Genomic DNA, 22,016 nt, shown 5'->3' with positions numbered 1-22,016 from the left:
AAGTTCTAAGGGGGGCACTGTGGCTAAACATAGCTAATTAAAATTATGCACCTGTAAAATGGTTCTGGTCTAAAATAGTAACGCCCTATCCAATAATAATTTTTCTTTTTCTCATCTGAGAAATCCAACAGAAAGTGGGACTACAATAACCCAGGACCTTCTGGGAAACAGTCCCTAAATTCAAAGGCCCAGTTCAGCAAAGACCTACAGTGTTTCAGATGAGCCCAGAGGACGAACGCAGGCTCTGCTGTGTGTGTCTGTGAACATTCAGTCTTATTCCTAGGTGGTGGTGATAGTTTCACAAGTTTTCATCTCCACATTCCAAGCACCAGCCTCCGCTTGGCTCCGTCAGGTAATAACACACTCCCATTTTGGTAACCACAGGCATCCATTTTCACTGCACCGGTGAGAAACTTTTCAAAGCATTTCCATGATCTAAAAAAAAATTTGCTTTTGTTTTCAGGGCTGTTTTTAGGCTGTCTTCCCCCTCTTTCCTCTCAATCCTAACTGGATTTTCTCCATCACTTCAGCCGGCAGTTTGACTGTTGGTAGAATCCTGGCATAGATCTTCTATGACTTCCTAATTCTTTCCTGGTGATTCAAACATATTCCTCAAAAATAAAGAGGAAGCCACCACCTAGGTGTGGAGCTGCCAAGAGAACAGAGGGCTAGAAATGGGATTGAGGGTTCAATCATGGCTGTTTGTTCTCTCTGATCTCCACCTCCCGAGCCTAGGAACATGAGCTTCCTGATTCAATCAAAGACCCATACACAGCTAGACGACATGTATTATCTCCTGCTTTGGAAGGTCTCGTGAAGCATAACAGAGAGAATAAGCTGTGTTTAGGACTCATAGCAAAGCCCTAAACAGCAGATCTGAAGGCTCTGCAGAATCTTCTGAGGTGCCTGTTCATGATGAACCACCTATGTGGCTGCCAGTCAAATCTGGGACAAGGCCTATATATTTGCATTCCTAATTAGCACACTCGTGAGGCAGGTGGACTTTAGCTTTGAGAAACAGATGAAGCAGCGACTGGGCACTTACAAACCATGCACACTGAAACACACAAGGAACAATACACTGTAACATCCACCCTCGGGCAACAGTGAAATGGATATGTAAACATCTGACCCATGTAAGCACGCACTGCCAACCCCACACCCACTTCAAGTTCTTTTAAAATGCAGGTGTCCACATAGCCTTCACTTAAATGCAAACCAAACCAAGTAAATAAATAAATTAATTAATAAATGGCAACAATTCTGAATCCAGGTAGGTTTTTAAGGTAAGCAGTTATTTTATTTCCCTGGCCTGACATAATTGACTTCAAAGTACCAGAACCTGAAGCTGACAAAGCAGACATACAGATTGCTCCCAACAGGGAGGACGCTCCTCATTTGTAGAGATGAATTGAAATGTCATGTGAGAATGCAATTCCTGCCCCTCCCCCCAGAGAGTCCCTAAATGAAATGAATGAGTAAAGCCCCCATGAAACTCTGGCACCCCTCACTCCATCTTCTCTGAATAGCCGATGCCAAGGAGGGAGACAGCTGGCCATCGCTTAGCATTCCAGTGCGTGTGAGACGGAAGAGACTGCAGCAGGGGGGAGGATGAGTGGGCAGGTGTGCAACCTAGCTTACCTTGTAACCTGGACCCTCCACACAGACACGCTGTCCCTGTACATGAGAAAGGTGAAGGAAATGCTAGAGGACTGATCCTGAGGCTCCTGAAAGTCCAAGGAAATTATGGGATGAGGAGCAGGACACGTTCGGCCCTCAACTCCAGTTTAATGCCATCCAAACCGCTGGCAATCATAACCACGTTCCCATACAGCCCTATTTTCCAAGAGGACTCCATCTAAACATCTGTGAGAATGTCTCCTGCCACAACTGGGGCGGTGCTATGACACCTGGGTGGGAGAAAAGGACTAGGAGAGGGAGGTATTGGAGACAGAAGAGGTCAGGGGTCGCAATGCTTCAGTGACAGTGGGTATCTTTTGGTCCCTTAGGTATGGTCCCCTACAGCATTCTTTCCCCCTTTGCGGCTTGTACAAATGCCAAAAATCAAACCTCTGCCCAAAGAGCCCGGAGTTGCTGCTGAACTGTATTCTTCTCTATCGGCCACCTGCCCTCCTCCCAAACCTCTGATGAAACTGCCCGAGGGCAAGCTCACAACAAGGCTGCAAGTCACGTTGTCCCCGTCCCGCTCTCACAGCCAAAGCAACACAAGTTCTTCCTGGGCTGAGGAAGCAGAGAAAAGTAACAACAACTGAGCTTGTGAAAAAAAGACGACAGCGTGTGCGGTGTGATGTTTCCCGGTGTCTTCACCTTGCGTCTCCTCCATGGCTGGGAGCCCTCCCTCTGGTTCCCCAGGTCCCACGCGCACCCCTCCCCTACCCCCAAGTCCAGGTGCTCCCATCTGCTGGGCCTCCTGCCTCATTTCCCATAGACACTTTCGTCACTGTAGGCCACATACAGAAAATAGTCTTCCTCGTGGTTGTCCTAAAAGAGGAGACAAGAAGACAATTCAGAAAATACGAAACATATAATCGCTATGATTCTGAGCCTCGAACAGTCTTGTACAGAAGGTAATGGAAGTCATCATTATACCCTTTTAAAATATAGAACAGGATGTGGGGTGCAGCCCAGTGGTAGAGCCCTTGCCTCAAATGTTTGAGGGCCTGGATTTACTTTTTAGCGCCAGGAAAAAGGAAAACAACAAAAGGAGCAAAGAATCCGAAGAGGTTATCAACTACATGCTGAGCTCTGATTTCATAAACAAGTATCTCACCAACAGCAGAAAAATAACTGGAGTAAGCCTTACTCTTAAAAAAACAACCATTCTACAGTCAGCTTTAGTCAGACATTTCTATTTGCAGTGGTCAGCAGAGCCTACAGAGCCTAACTGGACAAACTGCAAACAAAACAGGATTACGTAAGGCCTAGCCACACGCGGTTCATCTAAATTGCTCCCGCCAACGCTTAGGGAAGGATGAATGGATGTCCGGCTCTGAGGAAGGGTGAGAAGGGTGGGATGCTGGCTTCCAGGCATGAAACGACTGTTGTGATTTTGAACTCACAGACAGCTTTGGTTGATTTGCCCCAGTTCTCCACGCCATCGGGCCTAGCAACAACATTCCTCCATCATGACTGGGAGAAGATTTTGGAGGCCCCGCCCTTTTCTGAGGCTCTATACTCGGTTGATGGTTGAGGGGGACAAGGGGTCACCTTCTATAGTAGCACAGACACTGGAAGGGGGCCCATGCTTCTGTAAGCAAGCTTACTGCTCTCCTTTAAATAACACTAATGAAAGTCACTGGGTTAAACAAAGCAAGACTGAGAAGGAAGAGACGGGGTAAGGGGTGGGGGTTAATGTGACTGAAATATGTTATGTTCAACTATGAGAACAAAATAAATAATAAAACCAATTTATATAATGAATATATGCTAATAAAAGACACTGGAAAAAAAAGGCTGGGTGGGTGCGATGACGTACACATGTAATCCCATCATGTGGGAGGCTGAGGCAGGAACATTAAAGTTTGAAGCCAGCCTGGGCTACCTGGCAAATTCCAAGACAGCCTGAGCTTCCTGTCAAGACCCCAGCTCAGAGACCCAAAGTGACAAAAAAAAAAAAAAAGAAAAGATCTTCAAAGATGAGCAGGGATGTACAAATGAATTCAATGTCAAAACACAAGAATAGCATACCGGATGAGCTGTGGAGCCCTGCCTGGTAAGACGCCCAGTACTATGAGTAAAATTCTTGCAAGTTTTTGGCATGTTTTCAAAGCTTTCACAAACAAAACATTGGGAAATAATTCTTACCTTGAAAAAAATATTCTTAGGCCAGGTACTGAGGGTATGGGTCAATCAGTAAAGACTTGCCTTGGAAGCCCAGAGGACCTGAGTTCAGCTCCCAGAACCCAGATTAAAATGGCATGTGTGATGCCGTGTGCTTGTTTCCAGCTCTGGCAAGGTCAGGAGGACTCCTTGGAGCTCACTGGCCTGTTAGGCCAGCCTATTGGTGTGTTCTAAGCCAATGAGAGACCTTGTCTCAAGAGAGGCACACAATGTTCTTGAGGAAACACTGAAATTGTTCTCTGACATCCACCTGTGTGCACACATACATGTACACTTGCAAGCATTCACACACATAAAAAAAAAAACAAAAACAACTCCTCACTCAAGCAAGGAAAGCACAGATACCACAAAACACCTACTAACATACAAACTCACAGGGAACATATGCTGTGGAATAAGGGCTAGACCAGGGGTTACTAGATGTGCATCTGACTATTGGGGCATAATGAGAAGACAATTTTTTGTTGCTGTTTTTTCAAGACAGGGTTTCTCTGTATAGCTCTGGCTGTCCTGGAACTCCCTTTGTAGACCAGAATGGCCTCGAACTCAGAAATCCTCCTGCCTTTGCCTCCCAAGTGCTGAGATTAAAGGCGTACGCCATCCTGTGTGACATCGTACAAGGAGTAGTACAGTCACAATCTTAGATCACATTATTTGTATATGAATTCCTCACTACAGTTTTTCTCAAACGAGATTCTACCTTAACTTTACATCTTAACTCACTCCCTGTACTCAGATAGCAGAAACTCTTAAGTGGTCTTTGGTTAGCTCTAGAGAGTGAGCTTCCAGTTGTGGCTGTCGTAATCCAAATCTTGACTGTTTATGTGTGAGCTGACTGTGAAGACAGGGCTCCAGGTTCAGACGGAAAAGGAGCCAAGCCTTGCTGGTGTTTCTTTTCTCTATCTATTGCTAGCTGCTGGCTGACAGGCAGGAAATGGAGTGCACAGTTCACTAACAAAGTGTGCTTCCAGAGAAAGCAACAGAAGGATGGGCACAGTGATGCTTTGCTATCAAGAACCACTGGAGCCGGTAATAAAGTACTACAGTCGGGCAAGACTAAAGAGAGATTTCAAAAGATTAAATCGAGGAGGTGCTCGGTCCCTAAAGGACAAGGGGTATCTAATCTCCCAGCTTCACACTGCTGTGTGTAAGAGGATCCCCATAAATAACACCTCCTGCCCTACTTCCCAGGTGTTTAACAAACCCTGGAACCAGAGCTAAGGGACACCAGGCTGCTAGGTATTGTGACTAAGACCATTACCTCATACAGCTGGCCCATGGTAGCACTGGTGGGAGGGATAGTGTTGTTGACAAAGAAGAATAAGGCGTCCTCAGGTCTCAGGTGGATCCTCTTCCGGATTAAGAAGTAGAACTGGCCAACTACAGGAAGGAAACAGAGAACAGGGTGAAAAATGAAAAAGGATTAGTAAGAGAAACCCCAGAAAGCAAAATAAAATCTATTGTGTTTAAGCACAAGCTTTTCAGACCCAAATGCTGTCCGAGAGCCTTAGTGGGAAAATAGAAACGGAGGCCTGTACAGTGCCTGACCCACCACACTGGGACTGCCACCTCCCTTCCTCCTCATCCGTCTTCAGACTCAACACTAGCAAACCCAGCCAGCCTAATGACTATTGTGGGGGAATATGACGTAGATCCAAGCATTCCCATCTAAATGGACTCCTGATTCCTTTCCAGCCACATTTGCTCCCTGAGAGCTAACAATAGGAAGAGATCCACTGGACTCTGGTCCTCCCAGGACCATGGGGGCAAGTGTTGGGGCAATGAGCTGACAAAGGCATGGACACTGTATCTAAAAGAATCTTTCCAGGGCCTGCTGAAAGCACCTGGTACTTCATTAAAAACAAGTTAAAGTCTAAACACGTGTAATTCAAAACAAAAGGTAGGCTAGGGTTTGCAGTTTTCATCCCCCAAACAGAAACGCATTTAAAGATAAAGAATTTAGATAAAAATCTCTGAAATGTGATCCTCCCAGGACATGGCTGGCACTGATACAAATCGATCCACCTCAGGATACCATGGCTGATTTCTAAAGTGGTATAAATTACAAACTATCGTTCTTTACTCCCAGAGAACTGCTTCCCTGTGTCTCCATGACTAGGGCACATGAGTATGGCATTGGGAAATACCAAACAGAACTGGAAATAGGAGAACAGAGTGTGCCTATCCACACTGGCCAGCTCCCTGAAGAAAACCATGCAAGGTCACTGACAACCCACACACGGTCACAACCCATACATAGTTACCAACTTAGACTTCAAGATCAAGAATGCTTTGCCTGGAATGAAGGGTCAGAAGAGAGAAAGACCATTACCAGTGAGGTCGGAGGGCACAAGGTACTTTCTCTTATCCAGATCAGGGACCCTGGCTTTAGGAGCCTTCTCCACGATGACCTAGAAGAACAGGAGAGTGGGGATGAGAACCGGACACCCCAGCATTGTCTTTTTCCTTACACACCTGAAATTTGCCCACACTGTCCAGGCTCAATGTCATTTTTCAGTACCCATTTCCAATACTCCTTGAGCTTAAGTACCCACAAATTACCTATAAAGGGCTGTAAAGATATTTACCCTACGATATTTTATTAGAGAATCAAAAAGATGTTCTACATTTCTAAGATGTGTCTGATGACCTCTTTGTTTTATTTTTCCTCTAAAATATCATTTATGGACCCAAGAGATAAAGTGCTCACAAAAGCACTTTCTATGAGAGTGTGAAGACTGAGTTCTGATCTCTAAAATCCCTGCGAGTGCCCAGTGTATGTGCAGTTCCCATGCTGGGAAGGTAGAAACTGGAGATCCCTAGGTCATGCTGTCTGGCTGGACGTGGCAAGCTCTGGGTTTCTACTGAGTAATGTGAAGAGTAAGCAAGAACTGTATGAGACATCAACATCTGGCCTCCACACACAAGCACAAAATCACACACATGCTCCCACACATGTGCACACACTTACACAGATGCTCCCACACATGTGCACACACTTACACAGAGGGGGAAATGCTATTTGTTACAGACACAACATTATAGTTTGGAACTTCACTGCCTTCCAAAGGCTGCTGTGTTAAAAAAGTGCTCCTGCCTTGGTTCTATGAACGAGTGGTAGAAACCTGAAGAGGTGGGGCATCACGGGAGTTTTAGGTCACTGAGCTACACCTGAAGTCTGATCTCCCAGTCTGACTTACCGGCAACCCAAAGACTGGGTCTATCTAAGAGCATGGACAAAGACTTCTGAAGCCACTAGTCATCTTGCCCTATAGAACTTGACTGTCTCAGACATCACTACAGTGAAGACTAACACACACACACACACACACACACACACACACACGTAATGTGGCTCAGATTTCAATCTTTACAGAAAAGTGTTCACTGCTGAGTGAAAACTATCATGAATTTTTAGAATGAGTGACACTTTCTGAGAGTAACAGGAAATTATTCAGCATTATTAACTATGTTAGAATTTTAAGGGACTTTCAATGTCAACATTGAATATTTTCATAACACTTTTAAAGACCATGCATTTTGTAACAAAGAAAGAGACACATAAAATCTTAGATGAGGTTTACATAACATACTTGCTCAGAGAACAGGAAATATCTGACAATAATATTAACATTAGATCCTTTGTTTTGAAAAACTCATCTTAGATATAAGAAATGGGAAATACCAAAAAGCAAAGGAGCAAAAGCAGACATTGGACAAGTGTGCCTATAAGCTGTGTGACCGTCAGTATGTTTCTGACCCTTCTGAGCTTCTTCATCAAGCCACATACTCCTCCATCCCCCAAATACCATACAAATAAGTACAAGAAAAGGCTTGGGTAGGCAGACATGAATCCAAAGCTTCAAATTAAACAGAAAAGAACTGAAAGAGAGACCAAAAAGGAAGGAAAGAAGGCGGCTTACAAACAGCGGAGCACAGGGAAAAGGGAGCCCTGGTATTCACCACAGAACTCTGAGACCTGGCAACTCCTACCAAACGGAAAGGGGACTTGTTTTCTGCATCTGTAGCGGTGGCTCATACACCATGGGGCTGTTTACAAATGTTTAAAAATAGTATGTCCAGCGGTTCCTGCTGTTACAGGTTTCCAACACACTGTTATTTCAAGATCCCATGATCCCTTCTCCCAAGGCCCACGCACAGATCTTCGGAGGCCAAGCTTAAGTGGTGAGTGAGATTGCCTTAGAAACTTAGTGGCTTTTCTGTAAATACCTGAACATAATAAGATTCGGTCCTGTGCCCAACGTAGGAGAACTCCTGTTACAATCCAGTGATGGAGAAGACACCAGGCAAAGGGTTCCAACTTCAGTGTTGCTCCCATCCCCACCCAAATCTCTGTCACTTAGCAGAATTCTATGTCACAACCAGATGAGAAGTTGAGAACCTCTCAGATTAGGAGGCACCATCTGGAGGTGAAATCCAGAGGACCCATGAGATCTGAGTGAAGGTTCCTTGGCTTATAAAGCATCATGCAAGTAAAACATACAGCATCAAGTCACGAACAGAATACAGAGAAACTGCAATATTCAGGGTGAGTGTCGTAAACAACTGGATGAGACGGGGCTCTGTCTTGAGGAAGGACGGAGGTTTTAACTGAATTTGAAGGCAGTTACAAGTCCCAGCTCCTATGTCTGTTAATGTTCTGAATAATGGGTAGACATTCACTTAAGTCTCCTGGCCGGCAACGACTAACTCCAGATGGCAGCAAGTGTTAACCTACTTCTAGGGCTCAACCTTATAAGGTGCAGACTTAATTCTGGTTCATCTAACTGGAAAACAAAAACAAAAACCCTGAAGGCCAAGGGCTCTGGAAGCCCTGAAGCATGGTAGCCAGGGCGGGAATTCTCCTCTGCCAGCCAGGAATGTCAAACCTATGGGTGGTGACTTCACTGCTCCGTGCTTCGGAGCATGTCTGTAACTCAGGGATTTTAATGCTGTGAGGAGAGTAGGTGAGTATGCGGACAAGGCATTCAGAATGCTGCCAGCTGTGTGGTCTATGTGTAATTTTAAAATACTAAGTGGGGTCGACAAATTGAGAGAAATTTTGAAAGCAATCCTCTACGGTCCCGAGCTCAAGGAAATAACATGTGAAGGGCTGTGTACGAAGAAGGCATGACTAGAGTATTCCCAGCCGTTCTGGAAGAGCCATGTATGTGTCATTTCTGAAGAATGGTGGAATAGTTAACTTTCTTCTTCCTAATAGAAAATTGGGGCTGAGGGCTTTCTTTTTGCTGGGCCTCCGTTTCTTCTGGTAGCCCTGGCTGAGATAAATAATAAGGAAGAAACCCCCTTCCCCTACTACTTATGCATCAAAAAAAATTTTTTTATCAGGTTAGCACAGCTTTTACCCTTCAAAATTAGAGGAACGCTAATCTAATATAACATCATCGCCTGTACAGATAAAGAGAACGATTTTTAAAAGTCCCTGCTCCTCTATCCACCATATTTAAAAGCGATGTCATCCTTTGCTTCCAATTCTGCTGCGCAGCCTTCAAAAGAGGAGGAAAAAAAAAAAGGCAAGTGGGCGGGGGAGGGGGTAGAGGGAAAAACACCCGGATGCTGAAGACTCTTAGTATTTTTCTCCTCACTGCATAAACTAGGTTTTAGCTGCTTAAATCAGGGTATAATTCATGGAGGAAATGGTCCTCAGTTCTGGCTCTTGAGATCAAGGGCCCACCCATCACGGTGCAGGGCAAGGACTTTCTTTTTCCTCACGTGGCCCAGGAGACAATAATGAGGAGGAGGAGGCAGGCTGACTGTGGTGCAGGGCATGACCTTGTTTGCTGGCCCTCCTAGTGGACCCCCCACCCCCACCCCAATTCAATTCAAGAAAACGCAGGGCAGAATCTAGGGGCTTCTCGAGTTTTTCCTCCTACGCTCAAGGAAATGGGAACGAAACTCGTATTCATGGAGAACCAATTGGGCAGACATGGATGGGCACAAGGCTCATCTCACCTGCTGCTCCAGGATTGGGCCGCGTTTTCTATAAACACATCCTAACTGCGGCCACCAACCAGTCGCCCACGCACATACAGGCCGCGCCACGCGCACATCCCAACCTCCACGGGTGCTGAATCCTGCTGACTCACCCACCACGCGCAGGCTGCGCTTTCGAGATGCCAAAAGTGGGCAAAGGCCCTGGGGATACAAGCTTCTCAAAGCGGGTCAAGAATACGTGATTCCGATGACCCTCCTGCGCCAGGGCCACCCGCCATCGCCAGGCTACCCGGCAGCTCCAGGGCAACCAGCTCCCAAACTCCCCAAGCTTGCCCTCTCCCTCCCCGCCCCCACTCACCGGCACCCGGTCCGGGTATTTCTTTCTGATCTTTTCACCTTCCTTTTTCCGATATTCGAAGGGGTGGTCCTCCTTATACTGGAACTTCATGATGGACCTCAGGATGTAGGGGCTCCCCGGACGGGGCCTGCTGCGTGCGCTGATGACTGACTGCGTCCCGCGTCTGGCCACCCCCAGTCAATGTCAGCCTTATCACAATCGCTCCACCCGCGTCAGCTCCCACGCGCCCGACGCCGCACTACGTGGCTAAACGTCCAGAGAAGGACCTGGAGATCTCGAGGCCTGAACGTAAAGGACCACCAGGTAAAGAAATCGGGTGGCTTTTCCCAAGAGCTGGGAACACAAAAACACCAGGGCGGTGCTGTGACATCACGACGCCCCACCCCCGCCCCGCCCCCGGCGCGAAGGACCAGGGTGGACAGAAGCATTGTTTATTTGTGAACCTTCTTTTCGCCTAAGCTTTTCCTAACTACTTCGTCGAAACGGAGAAATCATGTAGTCGGGTTTTCTCTTTTGAGAATTGATATTAAGGATAATTTGTTAATCCAAAGAATGTTCTAACAAATGTCTTCTTCCCTCCCCTTCAAGTTTCTTGTTGGATACCCAAAACAAACACAGAGGAAGAAAATCCAGCTGTTTCCAGAGCAATGGAATCAGGAGCCTGGTGCTGGAAAAGCGCCAGGCGTCACGAGATTTGTAGCCCAGGCTGAAATGTCCTGTGCTTGCATTTTGACCTTTGCCTGGCACCCACGGCTGGCCTGCCTTCTCTGCCCCAGCTCCTCCTCCTGACTGGCGTCCCTATGTTTGAATCTGGGCTGGAACTGGTTCTGAGACAACATAAACAGAGCGTGACTCATGGATTTGAAGAAGTGTAAGGGTGGAGAGCATGAAGTCATCAAGGTTAGAAGAAGCGATGCCAGCGATGAATACCAGGCTTCACGTACGTTCAAGGAGAGATGATTCCATTCATTTTATAAGGTTCGCCCAGAAGTGTGGTTGCTGGGTTCTTGAAAATACAGAGGTCAAATTGTTTTCCCAACAATATTTTCCTCAGGGGTGGGTATCACCTACAGAGTAGTTGTCCTGATGAAAAGGCCTTATTGGGCACGGAAAGCTCTGACTGGCATGCTGGTGGAAGACCCTCAGTGGTACAGAGAGTCAGCCCAGGTCCCTCTGGCATACCGGGTTTCCATCTTAGAATCTTTGGATGCTGGGGCAGCCTTCTGATCCTGCTGGCAGTAACTCCAGACCTATATCTTGGAAGCATTGGAGATAGAGGTCATGGATGCTTTGTGCTGTGAAAATAGAATGACTACTAGGTGGTACTGGGCAAGCAGCCCTCTTGCCTGATTTTATATACATGACTCTTAGTGACTTGGCCTTAAAAACTGTGCAAAATAAAGTGAACTGAATTTAACCAGCAAAACAAGAACATGAAATGCATAACCCACTTCTTGATTTTCTCCTAGTAGTGTTTCCTGCATATAAAGACAAATGAATTGATGTATAATATTGTTATGTTTATCTTAATTATTTTCAGGTTTTATTTTCAAATTGAAAAGTTTAATACCCAGCTACTAATTTTACCTTTGACTCAAATACAATTAAGTCTTTTAGAAGAGAATTTTACAACCAGTTGAGAGAGACCTGGGGATTAAAATAATAGTAGTGTTTTCTGAGTATCCTTCGGGGTTTTTTTTATAGATGTACAGTCTCAGCTAGCTGAAGGGCAGTTCTTCAGTCCACTGACAATGTATGCAGAACATGAAAATTAAAAGACAAAATATTGGCTAATCAGCTCTTGGGATTTTTAAAATGTTAGCAGTTTACATTAAATGCAAAGTGTATTGGGAGCTAGAGAGATGGTTCAGTGGTTAAGAACACTGGCTGCTCTTCCAGAGGACCAGGGTTTGATTCCCAACATCCACAAGACAGCTCATGAGTATCTGTAACTCCAGTTCCAGGGGGACCTAATACCCTCTTCTGACCTCTACTATATTCCTGCATGCTCATGGTACACATACATACATATAGGAAGAACACCCACACAAATAAAATAAAAATAAATCATATAAAAATGCAAAATGTATCTACTTTCCCAAATTTACTATTTGTTCTTAGAAGGCTCTTTAAAATGTTGTACACAGGTACATTTAAGAACTAACATTCAATCAGATAAAAATACTTTTAAGTTGCTTTCTTCAACCAGACAAAGGCAGTATTAAAAAGGCCACATTTTATCATATAGCCACTTCAAATATCTCTTGTACATTTCTGATTTTTAAGTTGGATCTCTTTGGGGTTTTGTTTTATGCATATCAGTAGTGGAGAAGATTTCAGAGTAGTACAAGACAAGCAATTTGCCCACTGCTTCAGGTGTTTTCTTCCTATTGGGAAGTAATCTGCACTTTACAGAGGTAAACCACCACACTGCATCTTAAAATTATCAGTACCTCCCCAATTAGGTAATTTTTCCTAGAGTTTATACCCAAAGTTACATCCCTCTCAAAACACAGCTCCTCATTTTCCCCAGTCATTAGAATTTGAAACTGAATATAAAGTTGAGTTTTATTTCTTCTATTTATAATTTCTATTATTATGTATAAGTCAACGAATAAGAGCCAGAATTAGAGTATTGACCTAGTTGTAACTAGCCATAATTTACAGCCAAACATCAGAAAAGTGACTTGTTCAGCTTGAACTTTTAAAGGAAGGAGGGTTTTTTTTTTTGTTTTGTTTTTGTATTGTTTGGTTAATTTTTAAGTAAATGGTTACCTACAAAACAAATACCAGAGATCATCTGACTGAGACTGGTTGATTCCTGTGCCAGGAACCTTTCTTGACCCTAAAGGCTCCTTCCTGGACACAGTGAGTTGAGCTCTCTGCAGCTGCCAAACCATGAGGCGACAGCTTCAGCTTCGTTGTTTTACACACAGTTCTGCTTAGAGTCAGGGCAGTATCTCAGTACAGGGGAGATGGTAAAGACGCACGCATGTGCTTTAAATACAGGGGAGATGGTAAAGACTCACGCGTGTGCTTTAAAGGCACCACTTTTGTTTGGTTGTTTGTTTGTTTGAGACAGGGTTTCTTGGTATAGCTCTGGCTGTCCTGGAACTCACTCTATAGACCAGGCTGGCCTCAAACTCAGAAATCTTTCTGCCTCTGCCTCCCAAGTACTGGAATTAAAGGCAGGCATTACCACTGCCGGACTTAACGCCACCATTTTTATCCACACCCACTCCTAATGGTGTTCAGTCTTGTTTTCATCACTGTGGGTGGGGCAAAGAGGGACACAAGTGTCAAAATAAATGTACAGAAGAGAGTTTTCACAGTGTCATATCCCTTCACATCTGTCCAGCTGTCAGCCTGTTGTAGTCTTTGGAAGAAAGTCCAATTCTGTTGGGGTCCCTCAGCTGCAAGACATCGGAGTTTGCCACTGCAGACTCAACTCATGCCTGCTGTGCGCCTGCTGGCTGGCAAGTATACAGCCTGAAGACATCTGCTGTTGACCTCCTCCCCCACTGTGGACTGCGCCTCTAGCCATTCCCGGGAGCTGAGACCTGCGGGACACCCTGAGTCTCCACCTTCAGCCCTGCAGCCGGCTTCCCTTGGACTTCCTCCTTGACTTTGTTTGGACTCTTCCTGACTCCTCCCGAATTCCTTATGCTATTCAAATGTCGTTGTAACCAGAGATTCAGTTATGCTCTCTTGTATATAATTGCTGAACCCCCCAAGTAAAGGAGAGCCTTGATTGGAAACCCTCAACTTGACTCCTGTGTCCTTTTGTTCTCGAACTCTGTGTTTCAGGTCTCCGTTCTCCCTTCAGTAGAGACAGAACCCGGTTCATGAAACTGTAGGACAGTTTCACAATTCCTTAGAATTTTTTAACAGTGACCATAGTTTAATTCTCTGCTCTTCCATAGATGGGGTTTCAGATTTTGCTCCAAGGTAACTACCACAGTTTAGATGCCATATCCGCACATGCTCATGAGCACTTTGTTCCCAGCTGATATTGCTGTCTTGGGATGCTGGTAAGCATCCTGAAAGTTAGGAGATGGGGCCCAAGGATAGGGTGCAGCTCTCAGTGCAACCTCTTTCTCACTGATCCCTATTGACAGGGCTGTGCCCTCAGAACTTCATCATTTCCCAAAGGACTCACCCCTCAAGACCACCATCTTGGTGAACGGCAGCAGGGGGGTAGGGAGTTAGTCAGGAAATAGATTTGGAAGGACCAGAGCAAATAGCAATGCTGTCTTAGTCTCAGGTAGACACCAGATACGGGAGCTAGGCACCACCCAAAACGATAATGTAGACATGGATAGAGCGAGATTTTAAGAGAGTCCTGATGGTACTGGGGATCCTAATTACAAGCAGCACCCCTACTGGAGAAGCTGCCCTTCACAGGCCAGCATTACCTCTAGCCATAGAAAAAGCCTCAGTCAGACCAGACTGATCCTCGGACTAGTGGAAGCATTACTCTCCGATGGCCTGGATACCCCAAAGGGCAGCACTCTTCTGCCTTAATTGTCCCAAAGCAACCACAGACTACCTCAGCAATGAGAATATATTGGAAACAGCCTGGCAGAAATGAAGCTATTTAAAGAGACATTAGTCTCTTCATCTATCAGACTAATGAAACAGTTATCCCCCAAATGGAAATTTCCCCAGGAATCTCATGCTAGGAGAAAGAAAAGGCACTGACTAGAGTTTGTAAGATACATAGATTTCAAATAGTTCCAACAACTTGTTTCATGACCTTCCATGAAGCTGAAACCAAGAGAATGATGGTGGTGTGGAGGATCACACACCAACTGAGCCTCAGGAGATGTGCATATCTTGGCCCTTCATTTAAACTTTGATCTTACTTCAGGACTCTGACAACCCAACTTGGTGGGTTTGCTGGAGCTTTTAGTCCCTCTTTTCCAAAGTGGCCACTTTGAATTAATTTCCTTTCTCTTCTTTCCAATATTGACTTGGCTCTTTTAATTGGCTGTTGAGGATAGGCTGCCAGACCTGACTTGGGACAAAGGTTGTGACCCCTAGTTTGATAACAAAATGGCATCCATGGAGGAACAAAGACACACTTTGGGGTGCTGGTCACTCACAGCTGGCCCCGAAGAGGAAGAATGGATGGTCTCTGTAGTTGCTGAAGTAATTTCCTCCAGGGATATTTTCCTCTTCCCACTTCAGCATGGGCTGCTTTTACCTCCACTTGTGAAACTGAGAATCGAATTGTGAAACTGAGAATCGAATTCAGACCCTGTTTAGGATTTTCAAAAAAATATGACCCTTGGTAAGTATCCTCTTGATCAGTCAACTTTGGGCTTTGCCTTCCTGGTTGCCTTTGGACACTTCTGAGTGGTTTAGGAGTCTATTGAACCATTTGGGGAATTGCCATTTGGTTATTGGCTTTGTCTTTAGGTATTCTTCTGTTGAAATGTACCAGAGTATTGTAAAACAGAAACACAGTGATGGTGGCTGAGGTGGCAGCCTTCCCCCTTACACAGAAAAAGACAGGTATTCTACTGAGATATTGTCCATGAGTCCCGCTCTAATAGATACTGCCACATTGGTGCCAGGATCTTACTTCCTGTTCTACAACCCCTTCCTTGTCTTTTCTCTGGGAATCAGAGGATTTAGCCAAGGTCTTATCCTATGAAACCTCCCTGACTCTCTGAAAGCCTTAAGCACCAGTCTCCATGTTTTCCCCGTGGGCTCTGATTTCCCTTTTCATGAACCCTGCCACTCTTCTGTTGCCTCTCTGTCTATGACACTAACTTGTTTCTGATAAGCTTTGCTCCTAGTTCCCTAGTAGCCTGTCTCAGGCTTCTATTGAATCCCACCTGGCCCTATGCCAAAATTAACAAACTATCACCTTTTATACAATGAGCGGAAAACAACTTGGAGGATTTTTTTTTAAAGGGCATTCAGGGAGATTAAAAACATCCAAAATAAATAAAAATAAAAAAAAATATTATTAATAACCTCAAGAAATAGACAGAACCTCAAAGAAACAGAAAATACCACCTCCAGAAAATGAAGATAATTGATTTCAACCACAGAAAATGCAGAGGGGAAAAAAATATCTGCCAAAAATAAATGTATGCGCAGGGGAAAAGCCAGAGGTGTTAGAGGAAAGGTGGGGAAACAGCTTCCAAAGTTTAGCAATAGGACAGAGTGAGTAAGGGAGGCAGGGGATCCTCACTAAAGGTCTGACGTGTGATGAGTCACAGAAAGAGCAGAGAAGACGATAGAGTTCTTCTAAAGCCAACAGTGCCTTTGAAACCTAAAGGAAATAATCTTCTCCCTAGAACTTCATATCAAGCCAAGCTAGTCTGTAAATGTGGAGGTCGGTCAGGACTCTGGTGGGGTGGCATGGAGGTCATCCAAGGGTTTCCTTCTCACACACACATTTTCAGGAAACAGTCCCAGGGTACAGAAGCCAGGCAAGGAAGGAAATGACAAGGATAAAAGAAACAGAACTTAGAGTAAAGGAGGGGGAGGGGCCGTCTACAAGATGATGCGAGTAGCTAATATTATGGATGTGTTAATACCCATGCAGTATTGTAGGTTAGATCTACATTATGTTCCTGTGGTAATAGAATGCAGGCATATACATAGTGCCCTTATTTAATCACCAGTGAAGAAACTGGAACCCAGAATGATCAAGCAGCTCTCTCAACACTGGGACAGAGATTTTAACCCCGAAAGCCTGGTTTCAGAATTTTAATCATTATGATCCTTTCCCTGCTCCCCACTATATTAACTTAATCAAAATTATTTCTCTCTTGATAAAATTTGTCTTCATCCAATTGGACCCATACTTACCTATTTTTGTATTTACTGCTGCCTGGAGGAGAGAATAGCTCAACTTTACCATTAAACAGTCATCATGATTAATAGCACAGAGAACAGAGGGCCAGTAGTCAAGTGTAAGGAACATCTCTCCACCCCCAGCCCCTGTATCCCCCATTCTCCCACCCCATATGTCCCTAGCCTCATCAAAACCTACATCACCAACCTCTACCTCAGGCCTCTTTTATATTTAAACACTTTTTATATGTAAAGTAGAATTCCTGAGCAATCAACATCTTGGGGCCCCAGAGCCATACATAAGCAGAAATAAGGACAGTGTGAACATTTCACAAGTGAACACCCAGAAGCTGAAACACAGAGAAGAACCTTTAATTTGCTCTCTCGAACTTTGAGCTTTCATCGTATAAACTAAAGCAGTAGTGCTTTAGGGTGGTCCAGCAGTCCAGTAGCTATGCCATCTCTGTATTTCCTTCCTGCTTTTCATCTTTTCATGAGGAACACATCCCAAAAAGTAATGTCATTCTCCTTCTTCAAATATTTGTTGTTGTCCAATACAGGGCAAAGTTCAAAGTGCTTATTGGTCACATTTATTATCTTTATAAGAAACAATTTGAACTTCTCTTCCAGGATTCATTCCACCTAGGTCACACTCAGAATTTCTACTATTTTCTTATTTATTTACTATTGTTATTAATTTTAAGTCCACCTGTTGCAAAAACTATCCTTCTATTCCTCATTTAGTATTTAAATTTTTATTATGTCTCATTTTGAAGTTTAGACACTCGTTTCCTGGTACTGTTTTCAAACATTAAAACTGTAGGAAATTCTAGGGTGGCAAATGGTGAAATTCTGGGTTGTTCAAGGAGTGTGTGCCAATGGAAGGATGATAGCCAACATTACTCAGGGAAAGTCAAATATTTTCCACAGTTAGCACTTGATGCTTCTGGAACAACCTGTAAATCAATGAAGTTATTTTCCTACTCTGCTTGGTCAGGGGCAAGTTTTCCGTTCTGGACTCTTTATTACCTTGTAGCTGATGCCTTTTAACCAAGGAGCGGGGAAGCAAAACTGATGGTCTCCAGACTCTGCTAAACAATGCACTGTTTGCTTTCTCTCTAAACTCTGACCTACCACTGTTATATCTACCAAGTTGACCCTCTACTAAGAATGACAAAGCTTCATGCATATAATTATCTTAGCAAGAATCTTTGGTACAGTTCCTAGCCTAGACCTGGACCAGAGGTAGAACACAACAGAGCATCTGTGTGTCTGCTTGCTTGCCCTCCTTAGAGAGCTGCCCACCACAGCCCGATTCACCTCCTCTCAGCTCCCCATAAAGCAGGCTGTGCTCTCATCTTGTGAAGGGGTATATGCCTGTTTCAGGATTCCCCCACACATAAGTGTAAACCTCCTCACAGGAAGTAAGCTATTCTAAACAGACACTGTGTACTCCTCTTTAGAACCAGACTATTGATATGATGTACACAAGAAATTGGGAATTTCCTTAGAACCTTGTGATAGGAAAGGAAAAGGCCAAGGAAGCCTAGTGCCAGCCAGAAGAGGAGCTGTGGTAGTGTCAGACTACCCCATAGGAGAGACAGGAATCCATTGATGATGGGTAGACTCCTACTGCTTAGCCACACATACCTCTGGCCCTCTATTTCAACCTAAACTCATGTTAGAACATGAAAGTGGACTTTAGGGGAACCTCCTTGTCCCTCTTCCCAGTGTGTTCACACTGAACAAACCTCCCTTCCTTGCCTTTCATTATTACATACTTGTTTAATTGGCTTATGAAGGACAGACGTAGAACCTAGGCTGTTATAGCCCAGGTTCTCATCTCCTGATGTGAAGCCTGGGGCTGTCCAAGTAACTTTGTCCTATGGTGTAGATAGGGGCATTCTTTCATGAACACAAGCATCACACTAGTCTCAGTTTTGAGGGTTTGTAGGAGTTATAATTTTGACCAATGTGAAGTGAAGAAAAAATGAATTGTAGTCAGTCTGAGACCCTCCAGAGTAAGAACTAGAGGATGTGGCATAAATCTGTGATGTGTGTGTGGGGGCTGAGAAAGAAAAGCTGGTGAATCTCCATTGATTCAAATTAGAGATGAGACACCGAGAACAATCAGCTAGCCTCTTTGTTTCCTGGCTGATTTCAACTTGGGCATAGCTAAGTATGTTGTTTAAAAAGAGATAATTGCCATCATTTTACACACACCCCATAATCTTTATCCTCTCATTGTTTTTATCCGAGTTTTTATGCTGCTCCATAGAGGAAAAGTCTTTTTCATTGAATGTCACCCAAGGATTCAAATCTTCATTACAGCTTCTTTCTAAAACATTGATCACACCAAGACATTCACTTCCAAAGAGATGTTAACCAATTCCTCATCATCTTGGACTTCAGTGTCTGAAATAAATCACTTAAAACTAAGCCTAATGCATCCCTTTTCTTCTATAATGCCATGCTTCCTGCCTTCCTTTCACAGTGATGTAAATACCCTATATGAAAGAAGCTGTGAAGAAAGCAAAAGCAAAAGAAAGGAAGACACTGATGATGGGGAATGATCACCTTATCTATGCTGTGTCGGAAGCCATCTAGGAGATCCTAAGGCTAGTGGATGACCATCCTAAGACTAGCCTGAAATGGTTCACCATTTTTACATGATCTGCAACAGATGGGCTCTGGGAACCAAGGCCCCGAGATGAAATCCTTCATCCCAGGATTGCTTCTTGCTATTGATATGCCTTTCCTGTCATTATTAAAATAATGCAACTCCTGAGCATTAGTCTACACTCTTGGGCAAATTTTTCTGTAGATCAACATACAGATGAACTTCTATGAATTAATGCTGTTTAGATGAATTAATGACTCCTGATTTGATCATAGGAAGAATGTTTTAATAGATGGTTTAAGTTGTTTTGCTAGGAAGTTGTACTAAAGTTAAAATCAAGACTAGAATGTGCCAATCCTCATAATAGTAAGTAAAATCTGCATTAGTAAGAAATACAATGAGCTTTCATAATTACAACAAAAAGAAATATAGGCTTGGGACAAATTTGTGTTCAATGAAAAGCATTTAGGTCCAAGGAAGAAGCCACAGGTGTGCCTATGATAAGACAAGGCCATGAGAAACTGTTGCTTTGAACTTATGAGCTTACAAAATGAAACACTGCTTTAAATTTAATATCAACCTTTTTCTGTGACTCACCTTTACGTAGCATTTTATCTATGAGGTAACTCTTATAAAGAGAACTCTTTGTATTAAGGATATAAAAGACTGAAAGCAATAAAGAAAGGTGGTGTAGCCATTTTCTGCCTTATCCCGTGTGGTATGTTCTGTATGAGTGGCTTCTTCTTTCTTTTCTGGCTCACAAAGAGTTTACCAGCCTAGTCTGTGAGAGCTCCTGGCAGCCTGACTAAAGAAGGGATAAATCCCTTACCTAATCCCCCTCCTTTTAACAATTGAGTGTTAATTGCAGTAGGCCTGCAGCATCTGGCCTCAGAGTAATTTAGAGTCAAGGCAACTAAGTTATTATAGAAAGCAGTCTTCACTTTCACAAAACCAAGTTTTGCTCCCACCCCCACCTCCACCCCACCAATGCTTCCCTATGGCTGCTATCCAGAGAGAACCAGTGCTTCGGCAGGCTCCTGGCAAAGGTATATATAAAACCATGGCTGGGCATCATGGGGGACAGCTTCAATTCCAGGGCACAGAAGGCAGAAGCAGGTGGATCTATGTATGAGTCCAAGACCAACCTGGTCTATGTATTAAGACTCTATATCTAAACAAACAAACAAAGATTCTGAAGTTGGCTTTCAAATGTATACCCCCTTGTCTCAAGAGTCCAGGATATTCTGTATTGAGTCTTTTCTCACTCAGTTGCAAGAACATTGGTTTGTTGAATTGATTCACTGTGTTTGACTCAGTATTTAATGGAGTCACTCTTGATTGTGATTAAGGTTTTATACATTTCACCAGAAAATTTTTTCCATATGTAAGAGTTCCTGGGAAAAAAGCATGTGTATGCAAAGGCAGATGGACTGATTAGAACTTCAGTGATAGGTAGATCCAGAGCCTAAGTACAATTTATTTGTATAAAACTTAGCCCCCCTACCCCAAGTTATCATTTCTTGCCTCTGTCACCCTATGTTGATCTAAAATCTTGTTACTAAGAAGATAAAGCCAGATCTAACATCTTGCCATCAGATAATAGATTTTAAAATATATTAATTTAATAAACCATGGTTCTACCAAACAAAGGGCTAAGAATGTGCTTTTCCAGGCACATAATTCTTTATCTAACTCATCAGCCTGTTGTGATGGTCCTGTCCCCAGTGTGGCACTCAAATCCCTGTGTGTCTTTGAATTCCTTTGTCATGGTGGAGGACAGTTTTAGTCCATACTCTTCCTTTGAAGCTTTACTGATTTTAATCTCTAGCAAAACAATTTTATAGACTATTATGGTTGGTCTTAGTTGCCAGTTTGACTGGATTAAGAGATGTTTAGGACTGTGTCTATGTGGGGCAGAGGGGTTGGAAATTCCTCAAAGGTCTAAGTAGAATAGTGACTAAAAGGTGGAGGAAACCTGCTCTGAATGTGGGCCGCACCTTCCACTATGGTGGTGGCCTGGATGGAAAAATTCAAGAAAGGCAGGAAAGTGAACAAGCCCCTTCCATTTCTGAGTGTCTAAATGTGGTTGACATTACCTGATGTCATTTAGACTCCAGCATCTTAAGACTTTAAACATGGGCTCTTATTGTGCCTGGGCCTTCCAGAAAGTCACATTGTAATCAACAAAGACATGAAGAAAAATATAAACCACCAATTTCCTTAAAGATGCAAAATAATATATAGTAAGCAAGGCGTGATAGTGCAGATGTATAATCCCAGCTATTTGAGAGGATGAAACTAGAGGTTGTATGTTTAAGGCCTGCCTGACCTTCAGAGTAAATTTACGGTTAACCTGGTCAACTTGGTAAGACCAGACCTCAAAGTTGTTTTTTTTTTTTTTTTAAAAAA

At 43.7% G+C, this 22,016-nt stretch overlaps 1 protein-coding gene and 1 long non-coding RNA gene across 4 annotated transcripts; one reads left to right on the top strand and one right to left on the bottom strand.

Moving 5' to 3' along the window:
• Nucleotides 1-1,274: 1,274 nt before the first annotated feature.
• Nucleotides 1,275-10,293, bottom strand: Gabarapl1 (GABA type A receptor associated protein like 1). Its single transcript, XM_031383605.1, has 5 exons — nt 10,175-10,293; nt 6,194-6,272; nt 5,123-5,241; nt 2,398-2,502; nt 1,275-2,241 (listed from the first exon to the last, which is right to left on the bottom strand). Exons 1-4 carry the CDS (start codon nt 10,262-10,264, stop codon nt 2,437-2,439), a joined length of 354 nt encoding a protein of 117 aa, XP_031239465.1. The 5' UTR covers nt 10,265-10,293; the 3' UTR covers nt 1,275-2,241; nt 2,398-2,436.
• A 40-nt stretch (nt 10,294-10,333) lies between these two features.
• LOC116099678 lies at nt 10,334-13,670 on the top strand. 3 transcript variants are annotated; one of them, XR_004122344.1, is made up of 3 exons: nt 10,339-10,477; nt 10,763-11,152; nt 13,533-13,670. It is a non-coding gene; the product is annotated as an uncharacterized LOC116099678 (long non-coding RNA). The 3 variants fall into 3 exon arrangements; XR_004122346.1 differs by having other exon boundaries at nt 10,340-10,477; nt 10,763-11,114; XR_004122345.1 differs by lacking the exon at nt 13,533-13,670 and having other exon boundaries at nt 10,334-10,477; nt 10,763-11,681.
• Nucleotides 13,671-22,016: the final 8,346 nt, after the last annotated feature.

This window comes from Mastomys coucha, unplaced genomic scaffold (genome assembly GCF_008632895.1).
Source record: "Mastomys coucha isolate ucsf_1 unplaced genomic scaffold, UCSF_Mcou_1 pScaffold20, whole genome shotgun sequence".
NCBI lineage: Eukaryota > Metazoa > Chordata > Mammalia > Rodentia > Muridae > Mastomys > Mastomys coucha.
The sequence above is the reverse complement of the archived record's forward strand: the minus strand, read 5'-3'. Positions and strand labels throughout refer to the sequence as shown.

Excerpts from the sequence above, each read along its gene's own strand:
- Gabarapl1 (XM_031383605.1), bottom strand. The coding sequence starts at position 10,264 with ATGAAGTTCCAGTATAAGGAGGACCACCCCTTCGAATATCGGAAAAAG. Across the intron at positions 6,273-10,174 it reads AATACCCGGACCGGGTGCCG|GTCATCGTGGAGAAGGCTCC; the intron begins GTGAGTGGGGGC and ends CTGTTCTTCTAG. Across the intron at positions 2,503-5,122 it reads CCATGGGCCAGCTGTATGAG|GACAACCACGAGGAAGACTA; the intron begins GTAATGGTCTTA and ends CTCCTCTTTTAG.